Below are 23661 nucleotides of genomic sequence, written 5' to 3'. Positions count from 1 at the left end.
CAAACTAGTTCAAGCATCGTTCAGAACAATGAGGTTGAAGTCTAGGGGGAATTAGAATGGTTTGAGATTCCTGCAAGATCTAAACTACCTGACATCTCAAACCTCCCGAAGCATCCAGATATGTTTAGTAGTAAAAAAACAATCCCAAATAGCATCCCCCCAAGGTTGGGAGAATGAGTGAGTAGGAAGGGGGACTTACTTTTGCTGAACCTTGTTTGCAGCTATCTTGGAAGTGACAGACCTAGTCCCAAACAAATAGGCTTGTCCTCTATTCAGAGTCAACACCAGAGAAAGAGCTTCCTGTTCTCTTAGGAGGTAGGTCAAGGTGAAAGAGATAGGCCTCCAACTGTTTTACTTACAATTTTATTAATTTCCCTAATAACGAAAAATGCTGTTAATAAATATATACATTTTATAAATTGAAATGGCCCCATAATCTCCCCAGCCTACTATTCCATTGGCATTTGTTTCTAGGCATTTGCTGACAGGTACACAACTAGAAACAATAAAACAGTCTTAACATTTCATCATTTGTGGGTTTCTTCAAAGTACTCTCTATTTTTTTAAATCTTTTTTCATTAATGCACAGAGTCTGAGTCATCTGAAGCTGTTCAGTATTTCATTTCCCCTAGTTCTTTTCTTTAAAATTTATTTTTGCCAGGACAGAGAAGTGGGAGGGGGTTGATTGGGGAACAGGCGGAGGGAAGAGGGCTTATGGGACTTATGGAGAAGGGGGGAGCCAGGAAAGGGAAAATCATTTGGAATGTAAACAAAGAATATAGAAAATAATAAAAAAATATTTCTATTTTTATGCCTATGAATGTTTTGCTGGCATGTATATTTATGTACAATGTGCATGCAATATGCAAAAATTCTAGAAGAGGGCATCAGATCCCCTGGAAATGGAGTCATAGAAGGTTGTTAGCCACCATGTGGATGCTAGGAATAGAACCCAGGTCCTCTACAAGAGCAGCCAGTGCTCTTAGACTCTGAGCCATCTCTCCAGGTCCTGTCCCTAATTTGTTTAACCCATCCCATATTGCTGGACTCTGAGATCTTCACCCCTAATCCCAGTTTTTACTGCCTCAGTTTGTGTTGAAATATACTTCTGACTTGTATTTGCATGCTTACAAAAATGTTTCCTTGCTATAAATTCCTAGGAGTGGGATTGCTGAGCTAAGACACGTGTGCATTATAAATTCATATGAATATAATAAGCCAGCCACCCTTCTAGCTACTGTATCAGTTGTTCATCATTGAAAAAGTAGGAGCTCAGAGTTGGATGCTACATGGAACCAATACTTGCTTCAGGGAAGGAACTGCACTAGCAGAGAGGGCTAGTATTTTTCAGACTCTCTGCACTCAGCAGAGAAGAGCTCAGACAGCCCAGGCTGGAGGCAGATCAACTCAAGTCCCTCTCACTGCCAGGTCTCTAAAACCCTAGTCGGGTACCAGCCATCTGAATGGTTTCCAGGGAGCCGGGTTGCCACTTACTCTGCTGAATCCATTCTTGGTAGGTTGATGCAGGGACCACATTTAGTTACAGGAGCAGGGAAATTAAGTCATCAGTCCTCACCAGCCAGGATCTGGCAGGAGAGGTGGCATGAATTGTCCTGGAAATCCTGCCTCGGACAGCAGCCCTTGGGTTTGCCAGTTATAGAATCTCCCTACCTTGCTTGGTGCCAGCAAGGCCAAGTGACCTAACAGGCAGTGTTCCCAGCTCTGACATCCTTGGTTGCCCAAAGTACAGAACCTGGTTCAGAGACCCTGGATTTTCCATACCTATAGTGTACAGGAATGGTAGTTTGAATGGCTAGGGGCATAAGAGTCAACTGGAGAACTTATGGAAGCTGCATATGCTTAAGTGGCACTCCCAGAAATTCTGATTGTAGATTTGGGACTGGGCCCTGGACCTCATATGATGTGCACCCCTGTACTGCTGACGCTGACCACCGGGCTATACATTGACACATTGGAGGAGCAAAGGGTGGGCACCACACCCACATGAGATGCAGTGATAGGTTTGAACTGACAGAAAAATGATGAAATTTTCTCATCCGTTCCCCCCTCCACTTACAAACGACTCACCCAAACATTTCCCAGCTGTCAGGGCACCTGCTACATGCTTTTGTGTCTTCCCTCCCTAGTGGCTACCATACTCACCTTTCTTGTCAAGACAGATTCTTCCAAGTGCCTTTGACTGGGATCCTGTACCTTACAAAGCTCCATCAGTAGGAATCCACACTGGTCTGAAGGAGGGTAGGGTTCCCAGCCTAGAAACATCATCTAATAGAAATGACTTGCTGTCTATCAGTGAGGAGAAGCCATGAGAAATCACTTGCTGTCTATCAGTGAGGAAAAGCCATGAGATACTCTGACTTAAAAAATAAAATAAAATTCAGGGGAGCAAGCCAGGTTTGGCAGGGGAGGAATTTATTTGGGGACTCATCCATAGGTGTTTGGCAGTAGAGTGACTTGTTTTCCAAGCCAGCTGCTTTTCCACTACCCTGGGAAGCCTAGCAAACAATAAACAGACAACACGTGGAATTGTCTAAATGCAAAGATCTAAGGGAAGCCAAGTAACTGGGTGGGACTGCAGGGAGGCCACATGACAGAGACAGGCAAAACCCTCAGCGTTCCCATAAAGGAACATCGATTTAAGAAACACAATTTGTGACCAAAACCAAGATCCACCATTTAACAAAATAGATGAGGAGGTTTTCTCCCCATGTGCAGACTGCAGATGCTGTACTGTCTTAGTCAGGGTTTCTATTCCTGCACAAACATCATGACCAAGAAACAAGTTGGGGAGGAAAGGGTTTATTGAGCTTATACTTCCACGTTGCAGTTCATCACTAAAGGAAGTCAGGACTGGAACTCAAGCAGGGTTGGAAGCAGGAGCTGATGCAGAGGCCATGTTTCTTACTGGCTTGCTTCCCCTGGCTTGCTCAGCCTGCTCTCTTATAGAACCCAAGAGCACCAGCCCAAAGGTGGAACCACCCACAAGGGGCCCTCACCACTTGATCACTAATTGAGAAAATGCCCCACAGCTGGATCTCATGGAGGCACTTCCCCAACTGAAGCTCCTTTCTCTGTATAACTCCAGCCTGTGTCAAGTTGACACACAAAACCAGCCAGTACACTGTACAACCAGCCATCCCCTTGCGCCTCTGCACACTCCTCCCTCTCCCACCGCCATGTCTTCACATCCATGGTGGATTGTATTCCCTTGAACTGTGAACTGAAATGAACCTTTTCTCTTTTAAGCTGATTCTTGTCAGGTGTTATGCCACAAACGAGAAAAGTAAAAAGTGCACCTGTATCTGAGAGGCCTGGTAAAGTTCCACGTGTTTCTTGCTTTCACAAAAACTCTTTTCAAACATAATCCTGAAAGGGGATGCCATCAAAGGCCTCCTTAACTCACAAGCTGTATCCATGGGAAAGTTTTCAAGAGGGGAGAAGAAAGATTTGAGAGCCCAGGGAACTCTGGAGATGTAGCCCCTACCAGGAAACAGCTGTTTATTCTGCTCGTGCAGCAGCTGAACCCCACCAAGGCCAAGTCACTCCAGGAAGCCAGGCAAACAGCACAGGTGCAGGCTGCTGGGAACTGGAGAATGTGAGCAGAGGAAGATGTTCCTGTGGCCCAGTTTGACATCCTTATGTTGTTCTAGGAACCCAGTCCTAGCTTCACTCAACTCAGCAGAAGTGGGGGCTCAGTGGGGGACAGCTTCATAGCCATCAACGAGAAGAGGGAGATGGGGCAAAGCAAGGCCCTGCTCTAGAGCCTGCCCCTGTATGGCTCCCTGGCTCCCTAACCAGAACCTTGGGGATTTTATACACCCAGAAAAAAGCGTCTCGGTTGCTCACCGGAACACACAGCTTCTTAGATGTGGTCCTTGACTTTGGTCTCATACTCTTGCATTTTCCAGTACAGTCTATGGGGCTATCAAGGTGCCTCCGCTGGCAAAGGAAACTGCTGATAACCTGAGTTTAATCTCTAGAACCCACATGGTGGAAGGAGAGATCGACTCTTGTAAGTTGACCTCTGACCTCCACATTCTAATACAAACACATGCACACACACACAGGCACATGCACACACACATGCAGGCATGCACCCACATGCATGTGCACACACATTTATATGTATATACATGAATGTAAAAATAATTAAAACCCACTGTGGCATCTTCAACTATGTGGCTAATAACAACTCTGTTAGCATCTTCCAGGAGATTGTTAGAAATTCAGAATGCTGGATCCCACCTAAGACTTAGTGGAGCTAGACATGTTTTTAAGAAGGTGCCTGGATGATTGGTGTGCCTGCTGAAGCTATAAAATGGACTGTCTTAGAAGATTGGGAGACCAGTTTAGTCCCCACCCCCACCACTGACCCCCACCCTCACCTTGGGTAGTGTGGTCATTGTCTTCTCTCTTCAGTTCCTTACTCTGTCAAGGGGTAGTACCATTGCTGGCATCTCCTGCATAACAATCTGCTATGTGCCCTCGAAAGGATGAGCTCTGCTTAATTTTTATTTTTATATTCTACTGCTTGTATTTTCTAACTCAGAGACATGACTCCCCTGTTCCTGTCTCCCTTCTGTATCCCATTCACTAACTCATCCAAACTTTTTTTCAATTGGCCCATCTCCTTCCTTCAATCAACCAATCTCTTCTAAAATATACCACCCAGGCACGTCTAGTATATCCCTGAGTCCATCTTTTAGCCAGTCTAGAAAAATGGCTTCATCATAGATACAGTCATGAGTGATGCTCTGGCAGTCTCTAGCTCTGGAGAAATAGGGTCATGTTACCAAAGATCCAAAGCTAACAAGGGAACATTGTGCACTGTCTCTTAAGTCTGTAAATGGCTTTCATCCAGACATCTTTCCTCCTTTTCTAGATGGCAGTACATAAGCAAGAAATTCATATGCCTAAAGGGGAAGGCATTCGGGTAGTCAGGCAAGTATAATAAATATGAGTTTGGCCAGACAGCCGACCATTGATGGCAAAGGCCCCGGAACATGCCAACTTAGAGCAAAAAGAGAATGGGGTTGTAGTTCAGAGGATGCGAAGTTCTTAGCTTTAATGAAACCCTGGCTTTCATCCCCAGCACTGCTTCCAATTTAAATCACGTGGCAGAAAGATGCCACTGAAAGAGTATGTGTTGGGAGGGGAGAGTTCTCCAGTTCACATTTAAAATAGTTATAATTAAGTCCCTACCTTCTGGGAGAAGAGGGATATTTAATAATCATAGATATTATACAAGCAGATATATTGAAACTCAGTGAATTATTATACTCATGCCGCCATGTCCACATGTCCACAGTCAAGAGTAGCCCAGTTCCCAAAAATTGTGTTGTGCCTCACCCCACTGTACCCCTTCCAACACCTAACAGCACAGATACAGTCAACGTTAGGATTAATTATACAGAAATGGAATCGTACTGTGTATTCTTTTATATCTGGCCACACTGACTTTATTGTATTTATGAGAGTCCCCCCTGCCATGGATATTAATGATTAATATTTGCACATGAAACTGTACATTAGTACAAAGGATAAACTTCATGATTGCTGCCTCTGAGCTAATGGGGTATTAGCACAGGTCAACTTCTCTATCCATCCCCTTGCTGAATGCTGGTGTCTAGGTCACATTCTCTTTCGTAGTTCCAGAATTAAAAGGCAGGCAGGTGGAAACCTGTGGAGTAGCTGCTGTGTGACCTTGAGCAGGCTATCCCAGTTCTTCGTTACCCACTTGAGAAATAAATCCCATGTGGAGATATCATAACATGTGTAATCAAAGAAACAATACGAGGTGAGGACCAGTAAGAAGATTTAGCATGCATATGGACCAGTGGTATTTGGAGTTATCTGCATTCACCCAGTTGGTGACTTTACCCCCAGAATATAGTTATAACCATTTCACAAAACACACCTGTACTGTTTTTCTTTACACTTACTGTGTCTATGAGAGAGCATGTGTGTGCATACATGCATTTGATGGTGTGTCTGTGCCTTAGCACATGTGTGGAGGTCAGAAGATGGCTTGTGGGAGCTGGTTCTCTCCTACCGCCATGTTGGTCTCAAGGATCAGGCTCAGCTATGATTGCACTTAACCTGATGAGCCATCTGACTACCCCCAAATCTTAACTGAGGAGGCAGGGAGCTGAAAGATAAAATCCAAAGTCAGTGCCCTCCACTGCTCTCTCCCTCGGAGGTCTTTATTCTCCCCACCTGCAGTCACACAGAGGGCACTTCCTTGGGCTCCTGTTTAGGTCTTCCACCTCGACTTGCCTCTCTCTTCCTCACACAGAATCCTCCAGGTACATTTTCCTTCTGCCACTTCTTAAAACACAGAAAACTTTCTCTGTCACAAAGTGTTCTTGTTCCCTCTGCCTGGAACCCTTTCCTCACCCTTGACTTGGCTGTCTCCTCATCCTTCAGGTCTCGCCCTAATTATCACTGACACGGAGTTCTTGGCCCACACTGTCAGGATTAATACAGCATGTTGTCATCTATCTTAGGATCCTGCTGTTTCCTTTGGGGGGGGGGGGTTGTCTCCTGTCCTGTTTACATTGCTCTGGTGTCATGGTTACATCCTGTCCCCTGCAATGTAATATGTTGGCAGGGTGTTACCCCAAAGCCTCCTGCTCACAGTGTAATTTGCCAGTAGGGTGTCACCTCAAAGCCTCCTGTTCACACCTGTGTATATTCTGTGCCTGGCAATATCAGGGTTAGGTTAACATCTTGGAGGAAACTACATGGATCTCCAAGCCCTCGGCGCCCACTCTCCATCACTGTAAGCCACTGAGCTCACGTCTCCCGGTGTCTGCTGTTGCCTGAGTCAAACCTTCAGTATGGCCTGCTTGTTAACCATGTCTGGAGAGCACTGAGGTGTCACTGTAAACCCAGAGCAGATTCTTAGAAGATCTTCAGTTGACTGGGAAGTTTTGTCCACCCTTTCGATTAGCAATAGGCACTGTAACAACACAGCCAGAATCCTCCAAGTAGTCCTGCCAAAAAATGTCTTTGTGTGATTAAAATTAGCAGTACTTATTTGCAAAAGATGTTTACTTCTAAGCTCCACCTCCATTTTTTATTTTATATCTTATTGTTGGTTGGTTGGTTGTCTTTTCAAGACAGGGTTTCTCCGTTTTTTAGCCCTGACTATCCTGGAACTCAGGCTGGCCTTGAACTCAGAGATCCGACTGCCTCTGCCTCCTGCGTGCTGGGATTAAAGGCATGTATGCCACCATGCCCAACTCTACCTCTGTTCTTATAAGACTATCTTTTTTGTTGAATATTTTTTCATAAATGTTTTATTTATATTTAATTTTTTCATATAATATTTTTGATCATATTCTTTCCCCTGCCCTATCTTCTCCCAGATTCTCCCTTCCTCCCTACTTACCCAATTTCATGCTAGCTCTTGTGATTTTTCTCTTAAGCAAAACAAAAAGCTCATAAAAACCATGGATCCCCTTTTATGTTAGCGAGCTGCTCCTGGGCGTGAGGACTGCCCTGGAGTGTGGTTGATACAAAACTATCTTTATTGAAACAGACAACTGTTTTATTGGAAAGTTAAAGGAATGAACAACACATCAGGGGTTAAAAGATAGGAGACCTCCAGTCTAATCCAGTTTTGACTAGGATAGTACTGGTAATGTACTGGTTCTGTTCCTTTTCTGGTGGCTTCCTAAATGGCAGCTCAAACCTCATACCTGCTGTTGGTGCCAGCTGGCTGCGAGGAAGCCAGCTAATTCATTTTAGTCTTCCAGAGTGTGCCAAAGATGGTCAGATGGCCTCTCCCAGGTGAGGGAGACAAGGAAAGACTGGAGAAAGCATGAGCTGTGAAGCTGGGTTCCTACCCACTTCCTCCCACCATGCTGCCTTGGCAGAGCCGACAAAGGAAAATGCTCCCAGATGTTGCAGCTCTCTGTGCCACAGGAGCAGGTGGCTGGGCATGTCATTACCTGCCAAGATCCGCTGGGCCCTGGGAACCTGGAACATGAGCCCTGGTCACCACAGTTAGGAACTGAAAAAGATTCCGCAAGAACTGGGGACCCAGAATAAGGAACTCTTGAATCCCTCTGCAGAGATATGTGAATTTGTCAGGGGTTACACAGAAAACAAGGTAGCAGTTCCCAGATACTGAAGCCTTTCCAAACTAAGCTAGTGGAACATGGAGGCCGGTGTGTCTATGCCTAGTAGAAATCACGTTTTCTGTATGGATATAGCCTGCGGCCACCATAGGTGGACTGGAGAGACTTCCTGCAGTCTCTGGTCAGGTGGCGGCTTCCAAACTGCATCCCTTAGAGCCATAGTTGTTTTCATGATGATTTTGCCCTCTTTCAGCATCCATTGTGAGCTGTCATACTCAGAAGGAAAGACTGCTAGTAGCTAGTCCTGGCCAGTAATATAGCTAAACATCCTAAAATTCACAGGGCTACCCCATAATGCCTATGCAGTCTGAGATGTGGACAGCATTCAGCCTATAAGACCCTGATTAGAGTATCTGAGGGCATGAAGACTGGCTTCCTAAGGTAGAAATATATTCTTTGCAAAGAAATTCTCTTGAATCGTTCTTTTCTAGGGTGAGCTTGAGAGTCACCAGGGGATCTTGTTCGAACATAGATTGGGATTCTGCAATTCTGGCTGGGGTCTTACAGATCCCATCTTGAGGATCAGGGACTGTGTGTGTGTGTGAAAACCCCGCCAATTTCCCGTTATCGCCATCCCCTCCCCCAGCCTGCCCTGTCACACTCATTTTGAACCATTCCAGGGCCTGTCATCAAGAAACATATGGTGGTATTTAAACTCCACTGCCTAGATGACAGTTCCTCGGCAGCTGTTGCCTGTTTGAAGTTCAGGGTATTGATGAAATCAATGGACTCAGTAGGAAAAAGAACCCTAAGGGACCTGATCAAAGTGCACTCGGGCACACACACACAGACACACACAGACAGACAGACACACATACAGACACTAACACACACATACATACATACACACACACACACACACACCTGACCAAACTGCACTTGCACATACACACACACACACACACACACACACACACACCAATCAATCTTGAACTTCAAGACCTTTCTCACATGGTTTGAGACATACTGATGCAAGCAAATTTCTATAACAGTCATTTCTCAGAGTACCAAAATGTAAATATTTTTGGCTTCACGGGTCATATAGTCTTCACCAACTGTAATGAACAATTGGATTCTGGGAAATAGTCATAGGTAATACACAAATGAGTAAGCAGGATTGTATTCTAATAAAATTTTATTTACAAAAACAAGCAGGAAGATGAATTGGGACCCAGACGAAGTTTGCAAATTCTTATTCTAAGTATTTTAATTTTTTTCATATCACTGATTCTTGCATGTAGTCTGAATTTTTATCTAAAATAATTCCTATTTCTTCAGCAGCAGAGACAAAAATAACGTAGGGAAAATCTTGTTGAAAGGGAGCTAAATCATCATTTTGAGAGGTGAATGTCTAAAGGACAAAGCAGAGCAGATCCCGTTTCTTCTACCACATAGCAATGTGAAATGTGAGCGTGTCTTCTAAGCTGGCACAATCATAATTCTCTGTCTTGTGCTAGGTTTTTTTTTCAGGGAGTGGGACAAGACAGGGTGATAAATAAGGAACAGAACGTTGTGCCCACAGGCTGCCTTTAAATTTAAGTCTGTTTTCTTCTTAGGCATGCATCTTCTGCCCCTAAGACATGTGGGGGAGGGGAACACAGCAAAGACTGCATTTCTCTGCCATCCAACCGTGGCCGTTCCTTGAAGCATTGATTTTTCTCACCACTGCCTGTTTCTGTGAACGCCTCCTCTCTGTATCGGGTGAGGACGTTGCCCACGTGAAAATGCTGATGTCGCTTACAGAATATTGGCTGTACAGGCTAAATTCCATCCTGACCCCCTTTTGCTGGAGCAAAGCCTGGGGGTGCTGAAAGGATCCCACTTTTGGCCCTGTGTGGCACAGTGGGTAGCTACAGCCACAGCCCTGCAGAAAAGATATAGCAAAGCAGTTCACCCATCCATTCCCATCAGATGCCTCTCACAAAGCCTGTATGATTTGAAGAAGAAACCCTGTCTACTGATAAAACAGTTTTACTTGAAAGGAAAAGGCCTCACAGCTTTGTCTTGGTGATGAGTGGATTCTCTAGCCAGGTCCTCTAGCACAAGGACACTCCATCATGCTAGCTTTAAATTTGGGGCCAGACTTCTCCGTAGCCAGCACTTTCTACAGAATGTATCACTCATCCATATATGTACTTGGACATAGGTACATATGTATGCATATATAGCAACACATATATACACATATGCAAACATACACATACACACACACACAGACTTGTGCATACACATACATACATACTTACACATTAGACCAATGCTCTAGTGGCAAGAAAAGTGCATGTCTTTCAAGAAAGTGGAGGGACATTTGAGGAACCCTATTGTTTGATCCAGTCATACTGAATTTCCAAATTTTAGTAATGAGTCTTTCTACACAAAATAAATAATTGAATGTCAATAGTATCAGGAAAAAAATCCCGGATATCACTGGGGAGTCAAATTATTCTGATAGTCTAGTGAACATTACAATGTGTCAGTCAGAACACAGGTTGAGGTTCATAGATTCATTCATTTACACAAAACCACAGTTAGCCAGTGTTTATTTTTATTTGTTTGTTTGTTTTAATGGGTATAAAATTTCGGGGGCATGATTTCTTTCCTTGGAGACTCTTAAGGCCTTGCTTTCTCTCTTGTATCCCACCCTTTGGGGCTTAGCATCACCAGAAGGATTGACAATACAAAAACTCATAGTCTGCAATATATTTTAAATAGAAAGCTCCTTCTTGCCCCTCTGAGCATTACTGCCACTTTGGTACCCAGGTATTATCATTGTGCCCATTTTAATTATACAGCCCACAGGGTTTTAAACATTACCCAGCCAGGAGGTAGCTATCTTACTGTGCATTGTTTGAAAGGGGGGAAATGTTTCTCAATGAGAATATGAGCTCTGGGGATATTATTCCATATTGGGGAGATGAGAACTACTAACTTAAACCAACCTTCGGAGCTGTGATCAATAAGACAAAAACATTTTCACAGTTCAGGGAGCTAATTATAAATCATATCTGCTTCAAATCAGGAACGCCCAGTGCCGAGCTGCACAGTGGTTTGCCAGAGACCACAAGATCGATAAGTTTGATTACAGTGTTTTGTCCCTGGTGTTTACAATCTTATACATTGGAATTGCATCCCTGGCCCACACCAGGTCAAAGCCGACCACTTTACCCAAGTTGTGGGCTGCATAGGGGTTCATTTGCCTTTATTCTGAACATATGCATTGAGCACCCACGGGTGGTCTTGATTCAGCTGGTTCTGTGAGAATACAGAGAACAGGATTGCTACTTGGCTCACAGAGCCATTTCAGCTCTAACTTTATACACAGATTCTTAAAAGATTGCCATAGAGTGGGCAGCTTAAATAAAAATCAAGTGGAAAAGTCGTTGGCTGGTCATGAAGCAAAACTACCTTTTAAGGAGTGATCCTCCAGTGCTGGGGAATTGCCTGCCATCTGTGTGTAGACTTGAACAAGAAGTCAGCCATGCAAAGGAGGAAGACTCTCCAGGGAATGCAGGAGCACGCTGGGATGCTCATGGAAGGAGGAAGCAGTGTGCAGTCACGGCCGAGGTAGAGTAAGCGAGAGGCTTTGACCTGATGAAGATGTGTACAGAGAGGTTAGGAGCCAAGTAGAGCTAGGCCTTGAAGTTTGCATTAAAACTCTGGGTTTGCCAATAAAGAAATTAACCACAGAACCGCCCTCTTTGGAAACAAGTACACATGCATTGCTCATCTCTGAGCTGCCCTTGCATGCAAGAAGACCCAAGAGGAAAATATGAGTTGGTGAGTCACAAGAGCAGTTTCTCTCAAGAGCAGCAGGCTAAGCTAGCGATCTCACGTCATGTCCCTCAGCACGGTAACTTTGGTCTGACAGGATTACTAATGGACACTGGGCCTGAACATGGATAACATCTCTTGGCAGAGTACTTCTCATGGGAATGGTGGGAGGCAGAGAGGATGACACACGTTCACTCACGGATCACCTTGGACTGGGAGCTTAAAGAACTACAACCCAAGAGGCTCCCCTTTCCCATTTCTTTCTAGAATAGAATAGAAACCACCTTTCTCACTTTTACCTCAACGTGGAACTAAGAACCAGTCCTTGTGTATCATAGAAATGTTTTACTGCCTGACTGGTTAGGGAAAAGCCTTCATGAGAATTTGTGGTATTTCCTAGGTTGTTGGGGCTGACCTTCATTCCACTAAATAACTTACAAAGGGAATCCCATAAAGATAATGGTGCCTGCTGGGTAACTTTTAGAAGATTCTCTTTTCTTCCTTGGGAGAATTCATGTTCAGATAGACCATCCATCATCTTAGCATGTCAGATTCTTCTCTCCATCTTCAGCTAGACAAGACTCTGAAAGTGACTAAATGGTTGTAGGTCAGTTTTTGTGATTTATATACCAGGCAGAAGCTGTGAGAAAAGCAGGCACTGGAGCCCAGCTCCTCTTGTACTGACAGTTGTCAGTAATTAAATTGTTTTAAAGATTACGGGAGAGTATGGTACAGAACACTGTTGGGGCTCCATATGGGCCCATACCGTGTGTCCAGCCAGCACCCGTGGGAAATCCAGCTAGGCCTCATGGCTGCATCTGCATGAAACCAGGGACAGACAGCCTTTTATCTTGTTCCTACCCAGGACAGTATCACGGCTACTCACCTTGAATTGGCATTGTATTTGGGATTGTGCATAACAGAGAGGTATCTTAAAGTATATCCTACATCCTGTTACATAGAGACTTGGGCAGCCTTGGTATCTAAGGACCAGTCTCTCATGGAGATAGAGAGACCTCTGATGTTTCTCTGTAGGTATTTTCCAAGATTAAAATTTGGCTTTTCATGAAGGTTCCTTGATTTTTTTTTATACTGCTTTATTGAGGTATGTTTTACCTTTTAGGTAATATGAAGCAAGCATATTTTCAAACTATGCCATCTGAATTTTTGCCCTGTAGATGTTCTTCTAAACTCCATCCAGGTCTAGTTAACAACCTCAGTGTTTTCCTGCTTCCTTCCCTTGGTTCCTTTGCCATAAGCAGCCTTAGCTTATCCTTAAACTTGACGTGAATGTGTGTGTGTGTGGGGGGGGGGGGTGGTCATGCAACACATACTGCGTTACAAAAGAGAAGAAATACTACCTGTAATATACTTTTTAACTGAACTCACCTGTTGCTAATATTTGCTACCTTCTTTTGATTTCATTTAGGGGGAGGGGGATTCAGAACCATCAGAGCATAACTTCAGCCTTAGCTCTTTATGTGCGTTTTCTTCTGTGTGGTTTCTAAAACTAAGGACCTTTGCCAACATTATCGCAACTATCAAATAACCACATTAAATATGGCCAAAATACATTTTTTCTCTTGTTCGTGTTTAAACATTGTAAGAGACCAATACCTTTCCTTAAGCATTTTGGATTCCCCCACCACCGCCACCAAAGAGACAAGTTCAGATCAGGATCAAGTATTGCATATAATTCCCATGTTTCTTTCATCTCTGTATTAATCAGCTTTCCACCAGTGTGGCGAAATGCCCACGATAGTTAGTTATGAGGAAGAACTGTGTATTTGGTTCACAGTTTCTGAGGTGCCCTTTCGCTTTCACTTAGTCCCGTGTAGCAACCATAGCAGGCATGTGGTAAAACAAGTGACTTTCTCATAGAGGCAGAGAAGGAAGGGGCCAGAGAAGAGCCCTGGGGCCCAGCATCTCCTACTAGAGTGTGTCCTCCGTGATTTGACTCACTTCTCCTGTCCCCACCTCTTACAGTGTGGCCTTCTAATAGCATCAAGCTGGGAACTATGCCTTTGACACAGGAGCCTTTAGCAAGCATTTAAGTGAGCCATAGAGAATAATCTCTCGGCCTGTGTTTAGTTCTGTCTTCTGTACTATACTGTTCTTGTCCTTGTCCTCTTAAAATGGAATCCTTCATCTCATGGTTCCTCTTGAATGCACCAAGGACCTGCATTTTCTTCTTGGCTAAAATACTGCATATAGTGTGCCCTTAAGACTCTGGAGGTGCATACTGTCCAGTTATCCTTCACTGGTGATCTCAAGTCAGTGCCACTGGAGTTCAGTATTGTAGAGTTGCTAATTCTGCTATACAGGTACCATACACACCAGGTAGGGAAGCACGTTCAGCTCAGCCTCCCTTCCTGCCCAGCCGTAGGTGCTGACACAAAACAAGCTAAACAAAACAAGCTAAACGTACTTTTTACATTTTTTGTTTCTGCATTTTTTTTCTTACTGGCCTTTTGCTTGTATATTTGGGTTTCACTTGTGTGTGTGTGTGTGTGTGTGTGTGTGTGTGAGTGAGAGAGAGAGAGAGAGAGAGAAAGAGAGAGAGAGAGAGAGAGAGAGAGAGAGAGAGAGAGAGAGAGAGAGAGAAGAGGAAGAGAGGAAGAGGAAGAGGAGGGAAGGGAAGAAAGTTTGAGATTTTGGGGAGCTTGTTAGTTGTTGGTTTGTTTTGTTTTTTCTTTGCCTGTTTTTTCAAGAGAAAGAGCATAGAGTTGGGTGGATGGAGACAGAGAGAGGATCTGAAAGGAGTTGGGGGAGAGGAAAGTCTGATCAGAACATATTATATGAAAATTTTTCAATTAAAAAAGAAGATGCAAGCCTTTGGTGCATTCAGAAGGAACCATAAGATGAAGGGTACCGTCTTGAAGGGAAAATACAGTATGGAAGACAAAACCAAAAATGGGCTAAAACATTCTACATGGCTCAGTGAAATGTTTGCCAAAGGCTCCTGTGTTACCATACCCTCTCATCGGGTGTTTATTCCCTAAAGGTGGGCAATTGGGGCTCTGTGTTAACCTTTCAGTACCCTTCTGGCCAGCCTTCCCTCCCGGCGCCCATGCCCTTGACAGTAAGCAACGCCCTACTGGGCACAAGGACCCCACTCAGTCCCCAGTTTACCGACATATTGATGTCTTTTTTCTGTTATCAGTTTGAAGTTACAAACTCCTATTTGTTTCAATGGTTTGTATGCAACTTCTTTCCATAACTATTTTAATGTTCAAACCGTCCAGAATGTGCTGTGGGGCCAAATGGGACCATGGCCTTCCAACTGACTCTCATCACATTTTATCCTTAACATTTACTTTTTTATGCAAGATGTTCTGGGCTCCTCTTTTTGCTTTCCTACTCTATCCTGAACCCATTTCTCCAACAAGCCCAGGTAAATTTTAGTGAGTAATGGCAACCGGAATCATATTTATCCATATTTGCATTGGTTGATACTTAATTTATTTCCAAGTGGGCAGGTAGGTAGGTGGGTGGAGGAACACCCTCATAGAAGCAGGGGAAGTGGGGGATGGGATAGGGGGTTTCCAGGAGGAGGGGAAACTGGGTAAGGGGCTAACACTTGAAATGTAAATAAATTAAAAATGAATGAATGAATGAATGAATGAATGAATGAATAAAAATTTAAAAACATCTGGAACCAACCCTGTCAGCAGATTTTAAGGCACCAAAATAAAGTGTAATGGAGAGAGATTGGTAACATGGGATTTTAAGCAAATCTCCATTCTATGAAAGAAAGAAAGAAAGAAAGAAAGAAAGAAAGAAAGAAAGAAAGAAAGAGAGAGAGAGAGAGAGAGAGAGAGGGAGGGAGAGAGAGGGAGGGAGGGAAAGGAAAAAAGAAAGAAGGAAAAAGAAAGAAAGAAAGAAAGAAAGAAAGAAAGAAAGAAAGAAAGAAAGAAAGAAAGAAAGAAAGAAAGAAAGAAAAGAAAGAAAGAAAGGTCCACTGTCTGAATGTGCCTGTATATTTTATTGGGTATATAACCAGGAATGGAATTGAAATGACAGTGGAAAATTGAGGCCTTTCCACTTGGGGTTATTATGCACAGGAGGTATGATACCAGAAGCCCCCACAAAATGGTTTTATTAATCATTCATGTATGTTTACATATGTGTACTTAGCTTTAGATTTTGCCACATATTGTTAAGGGCTTGTAACATTGATATAGGTCTGTCAGGAGAAGGATATATTGAATCCCACTGGGAGGCCCAGATAATCGGCGGCATGGTAATAGTGGCTTATTGCAGTCAGTGTCCAGAAATGACAACGTGGCCAGACTTTTCCTTTGTGATGAGGAACATCTCCATAGAGTACTATATGCAACAGCAAACTCCCAGAGTGCACATCTCCCACCATCTTCAGAATGGTTTCTGTCTCAGCCCTTACAATGTGAAAGCACTTCCAGAATGGAGACCCCTTTCTTGGGTACCAGCTCTTAAGTAGTGATTAAAGTCAGTGCTTTATTTTCAAAGATGCCTCCTTGGGAGATAAAGGAATGTCTCAGGCACAGTTCACATCTTCTGGCTGCTAGAGAATTCTTTATAATCCTAGAGCAGCCAATCACTGACCAAGCCAAGAGAATAAGTATCTCTTTTTTTCCATCTAGGGAGTCGCTAAGTGTCCAAGCCATTTGAGATGACAGCTACCTGACATTTAGGGAAACAAGCCAAGCAGGAAACTGCATCAGGCCAGCAATGAAGCAATCTAGTGCAGTACTTTAGAACGAGAGTCTAGGCTTTAGTAAGAAACAGCTTAGGCCTGGCCAGTCAGCTATCATCTGTCCCTTATAGAGCATGGTTAGAATTGGACATCCAACAGAAGTATTTGGTGATATGAAGTTCTAAACAGAGGAAATGTACATAGGATGCTCAATGAACCCTTAGCAAGCCTTTGGAGAAATTAGCAGCTAGGAAGGCACATGTCTGTTGACTGTGTGAAGCTTATAGCTTCTCAGTGTGGAGAGTCCCATACCAAGTAGACATCATGAGCGCCTTTGTGAAATATTTCACAGCCATATTTCACCCAAAGAGACCCCGGACTGAAAGTAGTAGTGACACCTCCCCCAATTCCTGTACATTTGTATTAACTACAGTGGTATTCTTCTCTCTTGTTTCCTATCCCCTGTCCCACAGGTCTGTCTGCTGAAGGTGGTGCCAAGCGCCAGGAGCACCTATCCCGGTTTTCCATGCCTGACCTCAGCAAAGATTCTGGAATGAATGTCTCGGAAAAGCTGAGCAACATGGGCACTCTCAACTCCTCGATGCAATTCAGGAGCGCAGAATCTGTCCGCAGCCTGCTGTCTGCACAACAGTACCAGGAGATGGAGGGGAACCTTCACCAGCTCGGCAACCCCCTGGGGTACAGGGACCTGCAGTCCCATGGAAGGATGCACCAGAGCTTTGATTTTGATGGCGGTATAGCGAGCAGCAAGCTGCCAGGGCAGGAAGGTGTGCACATCCAGCCCATGAGTGAACGCACCCGGAGGAGAACTACTTCCAGGGATGACAACCGCCGCTTCCGCCCACACCGGTCCAGGAGGTCCAGACGCTCCCGCTCAGACAACGCCCTGCACCTAGCCAGTGAGCGGGAGGTCATCGCTCGGTTGAAGGAAAGGCCCCCTCTGAGAGCTAGGGAGGACTATGACCAGTTCATGCGCCAACGCAGCTTCCAGGAGAGCCTGGGGCAGGGTTCCCGGCGAGATCTGTACAGCCAGTGTCCCAGGACTGTGTCGGACCTGGCTTTGCAGAATGCCTTTGGGGAACGATGGGGACCCTACTTCACGGAGTATGATTGGTGCTCCACCTGCTCCTCCTCTTCAGAGTCCGACAACGAGGGCTACTTCCTAGGAGAACCCATCCCCCAGCCAGCCCGCCTACGATATGTCACAAGTGATGAGCTCCTGCACAAGTACAGCTCTTACGGTGTCCCCAAATCCTCCACCTTAGGTGGCAGAGGACAGTTGCACAGCAGGAAAAGACAGAAGAGCAAAAACTGTATCATTTCGTAACATGATCGTGGTCGGGGAATCGGGGAGATGGGAGCTAAGAATGTAAACTCAGAAGCGTGCACTGTTGTGAATTCTCAAGTGCTCTTGGGGATGATGGTTCATGGAGGAGATGGAGAATGCTCTCAGGCGAGGGAGGCAAGGCTGCAGGTTGACTTGGTAGATACACTTGGTGTCACAGTTTGGGACATGTTAAATACAATTTGCACATTTCACTTTGGAAACACAGGCTGTGGAGGCCAGGGTAGGTCATGTCCTTCCAAGGTGGAGCAGTCATTAACCAGATGACACACTGTAACCCGCTCACTTATATTCTTTCTGGTTCTCTCCCTTTTAGGACCCCTTTTCCAGTAAATACTTTATTAGCCAGGACCCCAGACTAAGTTATTTACATGTTCATTGTAAATGCAATGTAAATGAGAGTTCTGATAAAATATTTTTGTATTTTGTAATAACAACAGAATTTCTATATCGTAGGATTCAGTGGGGACTCGCATGCATGTCCACCAATATCTCTGAGTGGTAGTAAATGGTGGCCCAGGACCACCTGGGTTTTGTTGTTTGTTTTGATTTGGTTTGGTTTTCTTTCTATACAAATCTGTTACATGTCAGTGAGACTGTTTTCAAAGGAGTATATTCAATTTGGCTTTTTGTGGCTGAAAAAGAAAATTTTAACTATTCTACCCAAGGCATTCTATGCTCTGTAACATCTAAAGGTCCATCTTTGAGTCCACTCCCACCCTCAGTAGAATTTATTCTCTACAAAGTAAGTAGGTTTGCTTCCTTTTTTTTAAATTGCAAATGTCGCTTTTGCTGATTAGAGATAACAACTAGTGTCAGTCCAGTTCTGTGAGAAATGCCATCCTTGTTTGGAACCTTGAAGTTGCTTCATGTCGATCTGTCCCTTGGGGGGTGGGGAGTCACAGTGACTGTGAGCGGTGTATGTGTCAGCATGGCATTGTTCTGAGTGTGGAATTGTTTGGTGCTCATGTTTCCTGGATTGTATTTTCTGCTTTCTTCCAAGGCAGACAGAGCCGCTGCCTTAGCCTGACAACTGTTTGTCCTCATAGCAAGTGAGCTTCAGCATTTAGCACTGAGGGACCAGAAGATGCCGCAGGGAGGAGCACTGGGTGCACTGGTGTGGTGCACGGGAGACTGGAAGACAAAACGCAGATAGGTGTTGAAAGAGGGGAATATGAAAGAAAGTTGGGGAGAGAGAACTTTGTAGAAAGAAAGAGAGGTGTCAGCCACCTGGACTAGTCCCCAGTGCTTTAGAGAGAATCCAGTTTGACAAGTTTAGTCACCACAGGGGCTGACTTCTTACCCTGGAGGGTCAAGCTGCTGAGAGACAGGTAACAGCATGGAAAACCAGACCTTGTGGCAAGAGAGATTCCCATTTTGAATTTTGAGGACTGTTGGTCAGACTGAAAGGCTCAAGAGTGAGTTTGCTTAAAGAAGATGTTTCACTGCAGGTGAGATAAATACATAGTGAAATAAAACTTCTTGCCTCGCTTCAGTTTTTCTTTAAAAAAAAAAAAAATGAAGCGCTTGCTCTTGGTCCATTTTTCTCCCTCTCCTCAGTGGATTGTGGCAAAAATCCATCGGAGGGACCCACCTTTTATGAGATGTGCTGTCCCGGATGCACAGTGTGTCTCAGTGGCCATTTGCCATGATACGTCGAGCATGGTCTCTTTTCAGTATAGTACTTAACATTTTCTAGGGTTTTTTTTTTTAATGGAGAGAATGTGAAGCGTGGCTTCTCAGGCACCATCCTAAATGGGTCTGGGGTCGAGGGGGACTGTAACGGATGTGATGATGACACTCCATCCAGAGTGTATTAAAACAATTTGCTTTATAGGTATTAATACGACATTTGTCATTGTCACTGATTTTTTTAAAGAAGCAATGCAAATGTTGATTGTGGCTGTTTTCCGCATGCTATCTTCATATCTAAATGTTTCATTAATTATCCAAGCCTCTGGAGAATTAACTCTATTACGTTTGTATAGTAAGTTAATAAACTGCTTGGCAAACTGTTTAAGAGATAAATATGCAGTACCGTACCACTCGAGTGGCAGGTTTCTGGTAGACATTGGGTGAGTCCAATTTGGAGCTTTGAGTTTGTTGATTGGTGAGAATTAAAAGGCATTGTTGGGAAAAGAAAAGAGATGGAAAGAAGATCACTTAGCAAATGGTTGAAACCACGTATCCTCTCTCTGGCCCCAAATCCAATGAATGAAATTTTCCCCATGAAAGTTGTTTTCTTACTCTGTCCTTAGCAGGGAACCTATTACATTTCCCAGATACAGGTTGACTCACCCTCAACCCAAAGAAGAAGGCAATATAGAAGCTGCTTAAGTAACATCAAGTCTAGGTGTCCAGAGAACATTCAAGATCTCTCTAACCAAAACTTAAAATATAATGAGACAAAGGCTTCAGGGTCAAACTGTCCACCAGCAAGATAATCCCCTTCTATTGAACCACTGAAGATTTCTTCTCTTTCTAAAAGCAGCCAGATGCCCTACAGAGAAGGAAGGCCAGTTCCTTGCAATGGTGGTAGGTCCTTATCCTGCCCAGTAGTGGGCAGCATGACAGTAAACTAGAATTTCTCTACCTTGAAGTAATAACTAAGAGATAGAACAACCAGAATCTCATTCCCCAAATTCAAGCACATTCTTTTCTGAGGTGAGAATTTAAGGTCCTCCCTGATTCCTCCAGTGTATCTCTTACCTCCCATTGGCCAAGTTGGGGAGGGGAGGGGGGGGCTGTACTCAGTCCCCATAGGTCATTGTTTTATCTTCTGTAGACTAGCTTTCAGAAGAGCCATCTTTCCCCCCTTTTCTCTTTGATGCTGATTTGACTGACTTTTTCCATCTCTCCTATTATTGGGCTGACTTTGTTTAGAACTTCAGCTCTAATGAGTTCAGTTCATATCATACTGCTGCTGGATCCAGCACCAGCCAAGCCAGCTCTCTTCTCCAGGCCAAGGAGTGTCTAAGTCATTTTCCTGAGTGCTCTTGCTAGTGCATTCCACCTTTGGTCCTGCAGAAAGGGTTCATGCTGATGATCGGTAGCTTTGAGCATTCAGCATGGCATTCAGAGGCCAGCCCTTCTGTCCTGTATAGTTGTAGATTCTCTACCCTGTGCAAAGGTAAATGGGGTGAGGAAAATCAGACCTCATTTCCTGGTTTTTAGCATGCTTGAAGCAGGATTCCTGGTGTCGGTTGTTTGAAACCCTCTTTCTACATCCTGCAATCTTTCATTTACTGTCCAAGCAGCTGTCTAAACAGATTTGGGTTTTCTAATAGGAAAAGTCACAATCTTTTCCTATAGAATGCTCCTCCTACAGAGCTGTAGGAAGATGGTGTTCTCTGCACATCTTCTAGGAGTTCCTACTGCTTATGACCCATGGTGGCATGAGTGCAACACTTCCTATGTATGCTCGACCTGCCACCTCAGTGGATGATAAACAGTGGATTACTACACTTTGCAAGGAGAGTGGATTCTCATCCAGGTATCCTTACAATACAAACCAGGGCTAATGGACTAGGGCCCGTCTCCTCTGTCTCATGACAGATCTTATTCATAAGCTGATCTTTCCTGGGTCCCTGGGAAAGGAGCAGTACACTAGACATTTAGGAAGCATCCATCACAAAGGATCGGGAGACTCCATTTCCTCTCCCTCCCACACTGTGGAAGCTACAGGAAGCTGACCTCTTAGGCCAAACAAGGCTCTCTTTGGCCTACTTTTTCATGCTCAGGGTCTTTGCCAGTTATGTGGGCAGCTCCTGCTCACTTTACAGAGGTCAGCTAAGAGTCTATCTGTTTTATCATCCCAGCCTATATTATAGGGACGTAGGACACTTAAATTCCAAAGCAGAGTGTTCTTTCATACTCCTAACAGAGACCAGACGCTGTGCTTCACAAAGATCCACCTATGACCAAGGAAAGTAGAAAATTAAGCCAGTGACCTGAATGTCACACGCAAATAGAGTTGTTCCTGGCACCTTCAGGCTCTGCAGATCCTGTTCCACAGGCTTCCATTACTGATTTTGAAGACAGTTGCACATTAACACCTTTTATTTCTTTGAACAAACGGGAAATAGGAATGAAACCTTTGCCTTCTTGTCAGTGGTTTACCCCAGAGTATGTATTATAACCATCCAGAAGCCATGAAGGTCAGGATGGAGGAAGAATTGATTTCTTTTTCTGTTTTCTCATATTAGAAACCCAGTCAACACAAGACCCCTATAGAGCATGACTACTGGAAGCTATTGCTGTTATATAAATTCATTTCCTGCTTCCAGAACTAGCCTCCCTCAGAGGAATAAAATGGAGGCTGGAAAGGTCATGTGCTATTAACAGACATTTCTGTGGTTCAGATGTGATAAACTCACAAGATAGATGTCTAGTTCTATCTTGAGCATTTTCTAAGAAAACCTTCATGGTCTAGGCATTTGGCCATGGGTATTCAATAGGTCACCAACCAAACATTTCTAAATTTTGGAAGGTTACTTACCAATATGATCTTCTCATGTTTAGCTAGTTGATTTCCATAGTTTTCAATAAAGTATTCTGGTTTAATCCTGACCCTGAGATAACAACATAAGACCAATGACTCTTCTATAGTCTTCAGCAAAGTAGGCCAGCATCTATTCTCCCTAAACTCGTTTGTTCCTGCAGAGTTGCTTTGCTCAGATCCTATTTAATTCCACATGCATAAACAAACTTCAGAGAGCCCAAGAAGGTGAAGCAGGCTGGAGTCTGTGTTATCTGTCAAGTGTCAAGCTGTTTGTTAGGAAGGCCTGTCATGGGCTTTTGGCGTGGGTTCTGCCAGAGACTGTTCTGAACACTTTGCTTGAGATCCGTGCCCTGTAAAGTGGATATGATGTTTTACTGATTCTGTAATACATTTGTAAACTTCCAATAAAATTTGAATAAAAGGAATGTTGTCATTCTTCTCAATCCTCGCTCATGTTCCAGATTTGGGGAGTGGACTTGGCCTTTGGGAAAAGACTAAGAAAAAGCATGTGGCAGAGATATTTACAGCAGAGCTTGAGCCTGATTTCACAAAATGATCATCCATCAAAATAACTATAGCAGGCCCTACCCTAGGGACTGGGACTTCTCCAGTCATGGGCTTTTGGCCAGGATACAGTACCAGGCATAAAATTCCTTCCCATGAGATTCAAATCCAATTAGAAATTGGTTAGAGAAGACATATGATGTTTGGAACCTGAGTCACAACACTCAGTATAATTTGTCCAGTTCTACCTATTTACCTTCAAATGTCATGGTTTCATTTTTCTTTAGCTGAGTATTATTCCACTATGCATATAATACCACATTTTTCATATCTGTTCATCCATGGTGCACATCTGGATTGATTCCATTCTCTGGCTATTATAAATAGGCAGTGAATATGGGTGTGCACATATTTCTACAGTAAGAGATAAAGTTGTTGGGTCTATGCCCTTGGATAATACAGGTGGTATAGTGGTATATGTCATAGCAGGCCTATTTCTAGTCTTTTTGAAAACCTCCAGACTGATACCCAAAGTAACTACACTAGTAGCTATTAGCAGATATTTCTGTGGTTCAAATGTGGTGAACTTACAAGCTAGATGCCTAGTTCTATCTTGAGCTCCCACTTGAGAGTATATAGGAGTTCCCCTTTACCACATCCACACCAACATCTGTTGTCA

The 23661-nt window shown here is 43.9% G+C and overlaps 1 protein-coding gene across 1 annotated transcript in view; it reads left to right on the top strand.

Moving 5' to 3' along the window:
- The window catches only part of Prickle2 (prickle planar cell polarity protein 2), a 109283-nt gene extending 86389 nt beyond the window's left edge, over nt 1-22894 (top strand). The window contains exon 8 of the mRNA XM_052174351.1: nt 17085-22894. Within this exon, the coding sequence (XP_052030311.1) occupies nt 17085-17959 (875 nt within the window). The 3' untranslated portion in view covers nt 17960-22894. The remainder of the gene's footprint in view (nt 1-17084) is intronic.
- The last annotated feature ends 767 nt before the right edge of the window (nt 22895-23661 follow it).

Source organism: Apodemus sylvaticus, chromosome 2 (genome assembly GCF_947179515.1).
Source record: "Apodemus sylvaticus chromosome 2, mApoSyl1.1, whole genome shotgun sequence".
In the NCBI taxonomy this organism is placed as follows: domain Eukaryota; kingdom Metazoa; phylum Chordata; class Mammalia; order Rodentia; family Muridae; genus Apodemus; species Apodemus sylvaticus.
This window is presented reverse-complemented; position numbering and strand designations above follow the sequence as displayed.